Raw genomic sequence first — 14,300 nt, forward strand, 5'->3', positions numbered from 1 at the left:
TTGGCAGAACGCCATGCGGCCATCTCGGGGACGGATGGGAGGGAGAACGCAGACACGTGTTTGCTTTACATCAGGAGGCGCAGGACAGCGAACAATACACAGGGCTGACAGAGGGATGCGGACGAAGACGACAATGATGAATGTCAGGTTATCCCATCCCGGTACCCGGCGTTTGCCTCTGCGGGTCCTGAGAAGAGATCATTCTGGCATTGCGACCTGCTCGGTTAGGAATTTTTGTGCCCAGAACATCGCGTGTGGTCACTTGTAGCCACCCACACTTTCAAAGGCTCCTCAGCTAGGACAAAGTCCAAGCTGATCACAGGACATTCAGGGGTCTCGTATTTGTCAGGAGGGCTTTGGGGGTCTCCAGCAGTGGGCTCCCCTTTCTTCTTGGAAGCTCCAAGCAGCCTCTTGTCCAACAGGACCCGCGGCTCCCCCGAGGGCCTGGGAGAGATCCCACATCAGGAGCCCAGGGTCTCGCCCCACAGTGAACAGCGTCAAGGGGCCCCAAACGCTTCCTGAACTCCATCTTGGCTCTCCCCTCCCCCTCTCTCATTCTCTCTCTCTCTCGCTCTCTCCCCTGAACCGCAGAAAAGGACATGGAGGACAGCGGGGCCGACGGCAGACAGCAGCCCCCAGGCCACGTGCCCGGCAGCCTCCAGGATTCCTACGCGTGCTCCCTTCCGAGCCTCTTCGATGATCAGATGGACGGTCAGGAGCTGGGAGCCACGGCAGCTGCTGTTCTTATTAACCAGCTTTAAAAGACCTGGCACATACATAATCACAGCGCTAGCAAATCTCTGAAAAAACAGATATTCCCAACTTAGCCTTCTGGGTTTTATAGAGCCCCCAAGCTTTCATTTAAAATCCATTTTATATGAAGTTATGTAAAAAATGAACAATAGAGCCTCAAAAAGACATCTCCCCAGACACCCAAGTGAAGGATGCTGAAAGATATCAATCCACAAAATCAATTTAGATCAAATATGCAAAGCCCCACTGGGTCCTGTCCCCACGTCCGTGACGGGAGAAGGCCTCTCCCTGACACAGAGGTGGGGACCACGTCTCCTAGCGGCTCGTGTTGCCATTTAGGTCCTGGGTGAGGCTTCGAGCTGCAGAATGGCTAACGACAGCCAAACAAGTATCTGCTGAGGGCCTACTATGTGCCACTGGCCAGTGGCTGGGTCTGGGGGGAGGAATGAGATGTAGACCCTAGACCACCCACACGGGGAGCTCGGTCACGTAGTGGGGCCTTAATACGCATCTGGAAGGCCTTTCACTCCAGCGGGGAGGTGGGGACAGAAAAGGGCGATGCTGGCTACGGCCACGCCACCCTGAACAAGCCCGATCCCGTCTGATCTCGGAAGCTAAGCAGGTCGGGCCTGGTTAGTCCTTGGATGGGAGACCACCTAGGAAGACCAGGTGCTGTAGGCATAAAAAATAAATAAATAAGGGATTGTAAGCCGACAAGGTCTATGCAACCTGTGAGGTCAGCCAAGGGCTGCCTCGCCTAAAAAACAAAAAACAAAAAACGATGCCATTCTTTTCCTTTATAGTCACTAGAGTTGTCCAAAGCGTAACATGGAAGACGACACCTTCCTGACTATCACCATCTAAGAGGCCTAAACGGATACGCTCGGTGGTCCTTCTCCCTGTGCTTTGCTCGCTGATGACGAGCTGCGTCTGGGTCTTGGCTTTCCGTCTTGATAGCCGTGTGACCATGCACAAGTGGCTTAACTTCTCTGATTCTGGGTTTGCCTCTGCAAATTAAGAATGATCCCCGTTCCTACGCCATGGGGCTGCTGTGAAGTTGAAATGCAGTGATGCTTAGGAAGTACTTATTAAATAAGTGCTGAATAAATTTCAGCCCTTATCATCGTCATCATCATCATCATCATCATCATCATCATCATCATCATCATCGTATTGACAGCTGAGCAGGATACACAGCAGCAAGCCCTGCTCCCAGCACAGTAGAGAAAATGCAGCTCTGTAAAGGGACAGCCACGGAGCAGTGCTAACTGGAGTCACGGGGAGACTTGACGTGTCCCCAGAGCTCGAAGATGGTAATTCTGGTCCCCTGAGCCGCCCCCGCAGCCCCCCAGTGCCACCTCCTTATTTGTCCAGCAGGACTTTTTCTCCCAGCAAGTGTGAGTTGTGGGACGCGCCTGACACACAGGGCACCCCGAGGACCTCCCACTGGCCCCAGCCTAGAGCAATGACTCAGCGAATGCTTGCAGAGTGAACAAATGAACTGTGGCTAAACTGGACCCAGCCCTTAGAAGGAGCTGGGGAACTCGGGGCAGGGGTGGGGGTGGGGGTGGGACAGGATCAAGCAAATTAAGACAAAGACCATTTACTAGAAAGATCTTAGCCACGCAACTTTCTCCAAGGCAGGAAAGTTAGATGAGATTCGAGAGCAAAATGATCTGATCTGTTTTGTTGTAAGAGACAGAAACCCATCACAAACAAAACTGAGTGGGATTCAGTGATTCCACTAACTGGAAAACCAGGGCAACTGGCCTCGGGAGGATGCAGACATTCAGATCATCATTGGATCCCCCTTTCTCTCACTCGCTTTCACTCTCTCTCTCTCTCTCTCACACACACACACGCGCACGCGCGCGCACACACACGCACACACACACACACACTAGCCTGTCGTTCCTATAGCATTTTGGGAGGAGCAGCAGCTGTAGGAGCAGGGAGAGAGGGGATTTGACCTTACATAGCTCTCAGCTTCCCTTACGCCAGCCTAGGGTCAAAAAGAGAGCTCTCGTCACCCCAGCCTGGTGTCTCTCTGCAAAATCCCAGGGAAGGACTCTGATTGGCCTTGCTCGAGTCACATGTCCTTCTGTTGGACCAATCACTGCAGCCAGGAGAATGAAGTCTGGTGATGAGCCAGGCCCGGGACCAGCTGAAGTGGGGCAGTAACATTAGCTGCTACCCAGAACCCCCTCGAGCACAGACGGGGTGGTCTGCACAAGATTTCAGGAGTGCGACCTTCCTCCCGCTCTCACGAGGTCTCAGCCCTGAACTCCTTGGTGCCCCCAGTTGGCAATGAGAATATCAGAGAACATTTCAGAGGGGCAGTGGGCATGCAGGGGGTCCTATATCATGCCTGAGCCCGGAGACCCTGAGTATTGACTGACAGAGCCACCTAAATGCGTTAAGGGCCTCTCACTGAACTCAGGATAAAGTTCAATGTCCCCGCATCAGCCTGCCAGGCCTGCCAGGCCCAGCCCCTGAGGGATCCTCTGCTGTGTCCGGGGATGGCCTCCCTGTATCGCTTGGGTCCTTGCTCAAATGCCACCTTCCGTGACCACCTGCTGAGAGAGCTCCCTGACCACACACCACCCTCTATGTGATTTTATGACCCTTGTCGCCACCCGAAAATCTCCTGGCTTGTCTGTTTCCTGGACTTGGAGCTTCTCGAGGTAGAAACGAGGCCTGTCTTGCCCAGCACAAGGCCCAGCACACAGAAGAGACTCGAGAAAGATCTGTTGGTTGGACGAACGAATGAAGGAATGAGTGAAGGAATGGCCATCCAAAGCCATCCTGACTTAAGTCTCAGCAAATGGAGGATGGGAGCGGTTGGCCTGCTGCCACCAGGTGGGTAAATGAGCGAATGTCGGCATCTGACGGAACAACATGGCAGCCAGCCCACTCCTCACCTTCCTACCCCATGATCCACCTTCTCTCCAGACCCGGGCGGCCGGTCCTCTCTGGGCAGTAAAGTCCCCCGCATGGCCAGTCCAGTTACACAAAACCCTTCGGAGGCGACACCTCCATTGGCAGAGCACGTGCGTTCCTGACCGGGCTCCTCCTCACCCGGATTCCACTGCAGATGCAAATCATGAAACCCCACAGACGCCCTCTGCTCCCCGGGCGCTAAGCACCTCACGTCACCAAGGCCGGTGACTGCCGCACGCGGAAATCAGTCGGTCACGTCTGAGTTTACTTTTTTCCCCACACATTAGGCTTTCTCACATCCTAAGAGCTGGCACAGGAGAGGCTGGAAAGGAAGGGCCCGGGGAGGGAGAAAGAGCTAGACAGACTGCACCCCCAACCTGATGGGGGGCCTCTAATTGGGGCAATAATTGATAATTAGGCCAAATGGAGCACAAGCCCCGGAGGGCGGCTTCTGGGGTGTTCGGGGAGGGGGCAGCTCTCAGCTCTTTTCTTCTCAATAAGACCCAGAGAATGAAGTTAATTGTTCCTTTAGGTGTACGGAGTGCAGACTATTTATGAAGTAAAAGGAGAAATCGTTTGCTGTGACTAAAGAGAGTGCATAATGGGTGTGAAAAACCAGGACTTTTGAGTTCCCAAAGCTGCAGCTCGGTTATGCCATCAAATGCCTTCCCTGGAAATTGGCACTTTCAGCCCGAGCCTCGGTGGCTTTGTTGTACAGCGGGGACCACCGCCACCCGTGCGGGGAGAAAGGCACACTGGCCGGCGGGAGCCGCTGGCGGCACAAAGCATTCTCTGGTTAAAAGAAAAAAAAAAAAGTCACGAAATAAAAAAGAAAACTGTTTAAGCTTAAAAACTAGAAAGAAGCAGTTGGCTTCAGTCGTCGACATGTTTTATAAAGCAACAGCAAGATGAAAAAAAAAATTTTTTTTTTCAAACTGTCCCAGAACGCTGAGACAGGGCCAAAAATATTAATATACAGGAACATGGCGAACCTTCTGCAAGCTGTAAATATTTTCTTCGTTTCTCTCGTCCAATCAGCAAGGATGGCAGCCCTTTCTCTCCCTCAGCCCTTCCTGTCTGAAACCTATGCTGAATAACACTTTTGAACAACAACGAAAAAGAGCGTTAGGTGAAGAAATTGTGTCTGTCAGAGGTCTGTGAATTTCTGGATCTGAAAATCATAAGGAAGAGGTTTCCACCCCTGGAACCAGGAGGAAAAAGAAGGATACACATAAAACAAGGAAAACAGAGACCCCCAGAAATAAAAATTAAATAGGATTCCACATTAGCTGAGCATGGTATGTACCAGCGAAGAAATTCACTGGGAGTAGAGTGGTCAGATCAGATGCGGGACGCCAGCTAAATTTGATAAACGACAAATAATTTCTCAGTGTAAGTTTAGTGCATGCAGTAGAAGCGTATGCCAGGAAACTCAGGTTTAACTAGACCCCCTGTGTTTCTACTTGCTGGATCTGGGGCAGGGTCCCGCTGCTCGGCCTGCGGGACGGGGAGTGCGGGCTCTGGCCACGGCTGGTGGAAGCAAGTGCGCCCTTGGGTCAGGAGGAGTCCCTCAGGGAGGTCAGAGAGCTGGTGTCTAGGGTTCTCCACGTGACCTCGGTCCTCCAGCAGCCTCAGTGGCTGACAGCAAAACGGGCCCTGGTACAACTCATAGGTACCACTGTGCCTTATGCCGACATCACCTCGGAAAATTCAGAACTCAGCTTCTTCCCCAAATATCATTTGCTGCCGAGATTCGCTGCCACAGCCAAGCCCCGGCCACCTAGAAACCATCCAGAGGGACAAAGGTGGCCTTGAGAACCGAGAGAGGGAGACTGGGATCCGTGGCCCCCATCTTCCCGCGGGGTCCCGCCCCTGGGTAAGAGTAAGCGCCTGAGTTTGTGCTAAGATGGGGGGCTTGGGATTTTGTTCAAATCCTTTCTCTTCCACCTATTGTCTGAGTCAGTTTTCCCATCTGCAACGCGGTCACAGATGAATCCCTCCTCCATGAAACAAGAATGTAGGGAAGCACCCCGCCAGAGCCGCAATGGCCCGGGGAGCAGCCCCCCCACGAGGGTAACACCGGCTCCTCCCTCACGTCTCAGGAAAGGACTCCTCCGCCTCCCAGGCCGGTCCACCCACCAGCCACAGCCTCCTTGCCTTCAAAACCAACATCCTCAAGAAGCTGACCACGGTTCCACTCACGGCCCCATCTCTACCTCCCCACGCTGTCCCCCAAGCCTTTGTGCCTTGGGCCAAGGACCCCCCAAGCCAGGACAACCAACATGCTGCCACTGGGGTGACGCTCTACATTATTCTGAGCCTTTTACAGTTGTTCCTCATGGCCTCCTAGGGTCCCGGAGAGGCTGACCAACAGCCCCAAGGTCACTGAGGTGGCACTCAGTGGAGCCAGGACCCCGAAGCCCATGCACTTGATCCTAATCCTCTACCCACTTACGGTCCCGGAAGCATCCCCCAGCTGCGCCATGCAGATATTTCCGAGGCGAATGGGCAGAACCAGCAAACTCTTATTCATCCTTCAAAACCCAGCTCACTCATCATGGCCTCTGCACGCATCTGCCCCACCGTCAATCTCATGTATCCCGCGGTAACTGCAGGTACCAGGCTGCATTATCATCTGGTTGCATCCATGTCCGCGTCCCTACTCGCCTGGACCCCTGGAGACATGTGCTTGCTTTTCCACATCTACGCCGGCCACGTGTTCCAGGGAACCCCCGCTGCACTGGCCTCCTTGCTGTTCTCCAATACCCCACGTGGGTTCCACCCCAGGACCTTTGACCTGCCCTTCCCGCCTCCATGGAAAACTCCTCCAAGCCCTTTGCACGGGTCCCTCCCTCACCAGCTCTATGCTCAAATGTCCCCTCCTCAGAGGCCCTTCTTAAAATCGTCCCTTAAAAGAGTCCCTTCTGTACCCCTCACCTGACTCCGTCACCACCAGCTCCATCCCTGACGGAACAGTCCCCACAGCACCAGCTCTCCCTGGTGTTGTCAGCTGTGAATCTGTTCCCTTGCAGACAGACACGCCAGCCCCAGGAGGACGATGACACTGTCAGTTTGTTCCCTCCTGGATCCCCAGGCGTGGAGGAGGCGCTCAGCAAACATTTGTAGAATGAATGAACCCTCGGTGCCTGGCATATAGAGACACTGAGTAAACAAGTTTATTCTTAATTAATCACTTTAACAGAATCATCTCCGAAGCTTCCCAAAGAAGAAGCAGACGGTCCCTTCCCACCTGACGGATCCTCCCCTCTTCCAAGCCACCCGCTATTCACAGTTCTCCCCAGGACACCTTCCCTCCTGTTGCAGAGATGGCCACTTCAGAGAACAGACCAGAAGGAAAGGCTTGGCCTGCCCCGGCACCTGCCCACCCCATGGCCATCCGGCCTGGCCAGTGACTCGCTCAGCCCTGGGCATAGTGTTACGCATTCACTAATTAACCCATTCAGCCCCAATCCCAGCCCCTGCCTGCCCCCTCACTATGGTGGCCACGGCAGACTTGGGCATCTACCCAGCATTTCCTACAGCCCAGAAGAGATCACACGCCTTGGGTGTAGGGAACGCGTTACAAGGGGGAACGCACCCCCAAACACCCCATAGAGGCACAAATCCATGGGCAAAGGAGGTCAAGGAAAGGGAGGGCGACACGCCAGGGGAAATCACAGGTACCCAGTTGGAAGATGAACACAGCCATATCCCCAAAGAGTGGCCTTGAGAATTACCAGGGGACAGCTGCTGATCGGCAGGAACGTGCTCACAGTCCCGCAAGGCTCTGGACACCCGTGTGTCCCATGGCTGTTCAGGCAGAAAAACGACCCCCACCCTGTGCAGTTGATCCACTTACTGTTGTCTCTTAGACTTATTTTCCAGTTCCAGGCCCATGATACAGTGGTACATGGTACAGTGGAAGCCTTGAGGGTCAATGAGTCAGTCAACAAACACGGATGAAGCTAACGCCCCAACCGTGACGGATCAGTGCTGAGGGGCATGATGAGTCTGGAGGCGATTTTACCTGTGAGGTTGGTTCGGGGAGGGTTATAAAGGGCGGCTGACAACAGAGGTTCGATCATACGTTGTCCAGAAGCCACGAGCAGCAATAGTCACTGCGACACTTTTGTGGTGGTCAAAAATCTCAACCCCAGAGCCGATGGCGGCCGCCGGGACACAATGGAAACAAACACACGCGGGCTACTCACAGCGACGTGGACGAGCCCCTCAAACACGACATAAGGGACACCTGGATGACCGCTCACACAAAGTTCAAACGGCGGCAAAACTGAACTCTGGGGAGAAGTCAGAGGGGCTGGGCCGGAGTGCCCCATTTCGTAATCCTGGCGGCAGTTTGGGGGTGCGTGCTCTGTGACAGAAGCCGTTACGCTTGGGACGCAGGGTTGGCACACTGGTCGCTGTGCATACTTGCATTACAGGTCTCGATTTTACAGGAGGGGGGTGTTAGGTCTTGAGGTTTCCCCCGGTTTCCCCCGGGGGAGGAGGGCTGCTGCAGCGGGGGCCAGGCAGGTGGCCAGCGGGCGGGGGAAGAGCGCAGAGGCGGCAGAGGCTGGCACTGGGCAGGGACGCAGCGAGAGCGCAGCGAGAGCGCAGCGGCCCCACCCCCGCCAGATGCGGCGCCGCCTCCGCGTCCTGCGTTGCTCGGCAACCGGTCTCCCGGGCGACGCGAGACGCTGAGCCAAGGGCTGCAGAGTGTAGGGCAAACGAGACCTCAGGCCCCATGGCGCAGAAACCCATGGGCACCGAGGCGGCCGAGCGCATGAACTTCGTGGCCCAGGACGCGATCTGGTAACGCCAGGGACCCGGTAACCGGGGGGCTGGGCCGTCCCTACCTGATGTGTGCACACCTGGCGACCTCTGTTTCCCCACCAAGTCCTGGAGGTGGTGAGGGGTCCTTAAGGAGAGGAGGCGGTGACAGTGGCACGAGGGCGACGGGAAAGCCTTTCTCCCTCTGAGCCGCACCACAAAGGCGGGAAAGATTTCCATCTGGCCCTATACCCATCTGCAAAGCTTTGCATGTTGAGAGCGACTAATGTGTTCTTATTTTTTAAGATTTATCAAATTTAAAAAAAAAAGAAACTAAACGAAAATCTTAATCTTTGTTCAATTCGAATGAGAGATACATATGCACTTTATATTGTCTCTTACTTTTCCTGTTTTTTTTTTTATGTAATAAGAAATTTTAATTTGAAGAATAGAAATTCTTCACTTTCTACCAGGTTTATGGTCGGCAGACATTTGAAATGGTTGTTTTTATTTGGCATTCTCTCCAGTTGCTAAATATTATGTCACCTCTTTGAAGTTTTAACCAATATAGGAAGTCACTTGTTTAGATGCCACTGAGTAAATTTTAATAACGACAAACCAGAATTGTTTGCCTCTTACATCTCAGTGATCCTTTTTCATCTCTATGACTTTTACCATTTCTCGTAAAGCCTATAGTAGTCATTTCATATTTTTCTTGAAACTGGCTTTGTTTCTCTTGGTAATTTTATTTTTCTAGGAAACTGTATCACTGTTGAAAATGGAAAGCCAGTATTATTTGGCATAAAAATATACCAGTATCGATGTTTTTACTATCTTTCTGTAAGTACCCCAATAGGAAAACTACCACAGTAGGATCTGTTCCCCGTGAGCCCTTTCCTCCCTCCTTCATTAGGCAAACTCCTGCTCATCCTTCCAGGCCCAAATCAGATGGTCCTTCCAGTGTTAACAGCGATAGTTAAGCCCTTAGACTATTCTGTCCAACAACCAAAGTGGCCACTGAACACTCGAAACGTGACTGTTTCAAACTGGGATGAGCTGTAAATGTAAAAGACCAGATTTTGAAGATTTCGTACCAAAAAAAAAAAAGGTGATATTAAGTTCACCTGTTTATTTTTACTTTTCTTAGTGCGGCTACTAGAAAATTTTAAATTATGTGTGTGGCTCGTACTTTGGGCTTGAGTTACATTTCCAGGGGGGACGGACTCTGCTTTAGATGCCCAGCGCCCAGGTCCTGTTGTGATTCCAAAATAGGAAAAGAAACTTGAAAATCAAAATAAATAAATGTTTCATTAGATGTTTGCAAAATCTGACACCCCCACTATTCAATTGCGACTCAACTCAGCTCGTAGGTAACTACGTATAAATTATATTTAACGTGAGGTAAAAGCAGGGTTGGGGTTAGGGTGCGGCAAGTGAGGTGCTGGGGTGCCATAGCTAAGAAAGGTTCGATCTCAAGGCCATGTAAGTGCTGGCTCTGCACTTGCAGGAACCTGAGCGGGCGGCTCCTTAAATTCTGCGCCCCAGTTGCCTCCCTCGCCCCACGCAGGTCTTAAACCCGAGAACGAAGTTACCTGAAACGTGCCTCCTAATGATTTAACACGCGCCCATCACTGTGGGTCACGAGGCCCCCAGAACCAGGAACCGAGCACCTGGACAGCGCCTCGTGCCATCCGCACCGGCCTGTCTCTGCCCCGGGCACCGGCCACCAGCACCTCTGGCTCTGCAGACGTGTGTCTGCTGCACGGCAGTGTAAGGCGCTCGGCGAGAGGGAGTCCGACCCCCTCTCCGGCACAGAGTCGTCATCTGGGGAGTGTGGGTGAAGAGTGCCAAGCCCCCCGACGGCCCTGAGCGGGGGTCACTCTTCTAACCTTTTCTGAATGTCATCCGGCACTTAGGGACTTTCTTTTTCAGGAGATACCGCCTGAAGGCTGAAAACGAAGCCCGGCAGAACTGGGCCCAGAACTGGGGATTTTTAACAACCCCCCTCGAGGAGGTAAATATAAATTTATGAGCCCAGAGGTTATAGAATCGACCGTTTCCAAGAATAAACGGTTACGAAGTGTGTAATTTGCAAGAATAAAATTAAAGAGCGTGTCACAGGCAAAGAGTGCCAGCCCTGAAACCTGACGATGCTTCCTTTCCCGAATTTGTCACACGCCCACATGTCCTGGGCGCGTCACCCACACCGGCTCATATAACCCGCATGACCACCCCTGGGTCCAGGAGGCTGCTGCTTATGCCCATTTCACTAATCAGGAAATCGAGTTCAAAGGAGTGGCAAGTCACACAGCTAATAAAGACAGGCGCCAAGGGGAGAAGCTGGCCGGACCCGCAGGCCTCAGACTTCCCATCTGTTAAATGGGGTAGCAGTCCTTACCCGCCTCACTGCGTGACTGTGAGGATCCGGGGAAACGACATGGTGACGCAGAGTTAATATATGAGGGCTTCTTAGGAAAATATCTTGGTATGTCCCAAGCGAGATAAGCAACAGAAAAGGGCCAGGCATAATCATTAATAGGGAGTGACGCCAGCAAAGAGACCACGGGCCCCATCCAGACAGAGCCACCATCAGCCCGGCAGCGGCTACCATTCAGAGAAGCCAACTGCACATTCCAGCTGTTCAAGACGGTCCAGACATGCAGATGTTTATACCAAATCTTCTGAGTCTAGAACAGCGGCTCAGATGTATAAAATACCATTCAGGCCCACAAAATGCCCGCGTGGGCTTCAGTGGGATGGTGGCCACCTGTCTGCGACCTTCCAAACTATCTCAGGACAGAAGAGAAGGAAGCCACATTTCTTCGGAGGGATACTGCATGATTCAAACGTTCATGATTCAAGGCAGCGAAAACCCCATTTGTAACTCACCCCATCCCACTAGCTATGAAATTACGCTATTCTTAATGAGTTTTTTAGTATTTAGTTATACAATTTGAAATTTTATGCATAAAATGAGTCCTTATTAATGTAATATGTGCAAAAGAGTCTACATTAATATTCTTTATACATAATTAGATTGGGTTTTTGAAGAGTTCAAAATTGCTTTAAAAATTAAAAGGGAGGGTGGAGCTGGCCCCTCATTGGTCCTGGAAACTCGTTGGCATTTTTTTAAAATTTGAGTCCATAACCTGTAATGTTTTCTCAAATTATTACTGGGGAAAATAAATCAGGAGGCCGCACGCGCAGTCGGCGGGCACAGCGGTTCACCGCGTGCAAGCCCCACTGTGCCCCTGTCTGGCTGTGTGACTGGGGACGAGCCGCCTGGAGTTTCTCAGCTCCGCTTTGGCATCTGGGGGACGATGAAGCGGACGCGCCCGCCGTCTCAGCCCGGGGTTCCCCGTCTCTGGGGGCTGTGTTTCAGCTGATCCAGCATGAAGAGGAAGCCCCCACCCCGAAGCCCAAAATGGAGCTCCCCCAGCGGTTCCGCATCCGGCCAGTGACCCCAGTGGAGAAGTTCATCAAGGTTCGCAAAGCCCTTTTAAATCCCTGGTTTCCTGAGTAAGAAACGGCGTTTGCTGCGGGTGCACAAAGCCGGCCGCCAAAGGCGAGAACCCAGCTGGCGCCGGGCCCCAGGGAGTCCGGTTTCCATGCCCACTCGCGGGGGACCCATCAGCTATTGTCTGTGCTTCGGGGAGCCGCTGCACCTGGCTCTGCAGAAGCAGAGGGGACACCAAGACCACGAGGGGCTCCACGCAGAGGAGGAGCAAGCACAGGGAGTGGGCGGGAAGGCAGGGCGAGAACCGGCCCTGGCTTTAGATGCAGACGGCTCGGCCGCCCGCCTGTCGTGTGGTCTTGGGCCAGAGCCTTGACCTCTCTGTGTCTCCATCTCCCCTTCGTACAATGGGGTGAATGAAGCACCTACTTCGGGGAATGGCTGTCGACAGTGGTGTTTTCATCTCCTTGCCAATCTGGCGGGGTGAAATGTGGCACCCCTGGGTGGTTTTCTACCGCTTTTTTTCTCTTACAAGTTGGAGGGAGACTCGAAAGCTAGTCTGTGTGTCGTCACGGCCCGTCTGGACAGCAGCGTGGAGAACTGTTGCCTTATGGGTAATTCCACCCATAGCTGGCTCAAGGAAACTTCGTCCCCACTGGCATTTATTAAGTATCTTCCCTGCATGTGGCCTCTCAGGGGAGTAGTTTTAACACTTTGCCGAGAACATATGTTAGGGGGCTTCCTCCACCAGTGGCAGCCAGCCTCCAGGACTGTCCCCTCCCGAACAAGCGCGAACCCGTAACCCCAACGAACAAGCGCGAACCCGTAACCCCGAGCATATTAAACCTCTATCTCGGCTCTTCCCTTAGAACGAATATTCTTCACCGTATTCAAATCGCCCTGTAAGAGCAGAATGGACGATTATTTCAAATGGAGAGGGGGAAACTGCCTATAAACATTGACTCTCATTTTCCAAAGATTTCAAGAAAATCCAAGGCACTGGATGGAATCGTGTTCTTTTATTTCAGACAGAATCCCATTTTCCTTTCGGTTTTTAATTAAATTCCATGGCTTTTCGTCCCTGTGGTCTCTGTAGTCTGGGTGGCTGTGCGTGGACATATCGTGAAGGCTTCTCATCGAAACAGGGAGATTTGTAACTGCCAGGATCCCATCTGACGATATTGTCGTGTATTTTATAAAGGCCTGTGTGAACTGTAGCATTTGATATTTCTGCACCTTACTTTTCTTTCCCCTTGAGGCTCTTTTAGCAAATGAAAATTATTTTACCAGCCGCTGAGAGTCGGTGGGTTCATCGCTAGGAGACGGAGAAACGAGCGTTACTTCCAGGACGTGAGCCGCAGGCTGCAGCTGGCTGGGATGTGCACCTTACGGAGGGACCCTGGCTTGGCTTTCTGTCTTCTCCACACCAGGCCTCACGTGCTGGTCCTGACGCCGCCATAGACACACCTCGTGTCCCTGTGGCCTAAGGTGACAAAGCCCCTGCGTTTCCATTCCAGGTACTCCCGTCCCCCCCGGTCCCAAAGACGACCCAGGGCTTCATCGGCTGGAGATCGGGGGTGCCGGGCCTGAACAAGTGTCTGGAGCATGACTACGAGATCAGGAGCTGCAAGGGGGCGTACGCCAAAGAGCTCGGCTGGCCGGAGCAGGGCATCCACTGAGCCCGGAACGGGGCAGCGCAGGGTGGCCCGCCAGGCGCTGGAGCCCGTGCCCGGGAATGGAAGAGCACCCACCGTTCCTGTGAGGACACATCCCCCCCTCCCCCCTCCCCCGCCCCGACACTCGCTTATGGGATATTGCACAGGACAGAGAATAGCCCTCTGACGCTTCCGGTTCATCAGCCTCTCTTCCGGAACCTTCTCCTAACACACTCATTCTTGGCTAATGTAATAGATAAGGCAAACCTGGCTCTCTGGGTCTTTTTTGTTTTGTTTTGTTTTGTTTTGTTTTGTTTTGATACCTTTGGAAATTTCTAGATATGGCTCTTTTTTATGTGATTTAATTTTTTAAATATTCGTCTCAGCCCTTTAATGTCACTTTCGACCCCGCCTCTCCCCACCCCGGCTCATAATGAGATCGCCGACCAGGCGTCTCTGTGCCCACACACCCCTGGGCCCGCTTTTCTGGAGGAACAAAGCACTTTGAGGACCCCTGACTGTCCTTCCCCAGGAGATTTGAAGCTTTAAAGGCAGAAATGAACCCCCGATTTGCCACTGAGAGTAGGTTTCCGGGAGCGGACGGGCTGCTCCCCATGGGCTCGATACGAAACCACCTCACCTGCCCGGCCACCCTGCCCGGCCACCCAACCCCCGCAGCACCGGCAGCACCCGCAGCAGCCAAGCCTGCCATCCGGGCCATTTCCCTC

General features: G+C 52.9%; 1 protein-coding gene and 1 pseudogene across 2 annotated transcripts; both read left to right on the plus strand.

Moving 5' to 3' along the window:
• The first annotated feature begins 1,316 nt into the window (after positions 1 to 1,316).
• On the plus strand, positions 1,317 to 1,434 carry LOC120604055 (uncharacterized; annotated as a pseudogene).
• A 6,955-nt stretch (positions 1,435 to 8,389) lies between these two features.
• CIMIP1 (ciliary microtubule inner protein 1) lies at positions 8,390 to 13,695 on the plus strand. 2 transcript variants are annotated; one of them, XM_039864689.1, is made up of 5 exons: positions 8,390 to 8,505; positions 10,396 to 10,477; positions 11,846 to 11,947; positions 12,453 to 12,531; positions 13,435 to 13,669. In XM_039864689.1, the coding sequence occupies exons 1-5, from the start codon at positions 8,438 to 8,440 to the stop codon at positions 13,524 to 13,526; spliced, it is 423 nt and encodes a 140-aa protein (XP_039720623.1). In that variant the 5' UTR covers positions 8,390 to 8,437; the 3' UTR covers positions 13,527 to 13,669. The 2 variants fall into 2 exon arrangements, with proteins under 2 accessions (XP_039720623.1, XP_039720624.1); XM_039864690.1 differs by lacking the exon at positions 12,453 to 12,531 and having other exon boundaries at positions 13,435 to 13,695.
• The last annotated feature ends 605 nt before the right edge of the window (positions 13,696 to 14,300 follow it).

Source organism: Pteropus medius, unplaced genomic scaffold, assembly GCF_902729225.1.
Source record: "Pteropus medius unplaced genomic scaffold, Ma_sr-lr_union100, whole genome shotgun sequence".
In the NCBI taxonomy this organism is placed as follows: Eukaryota; Metazoa; Chordata; class Mammalia; order Chiroptera; family Pteropodidae; genus Pteropus; species Pteropus medius.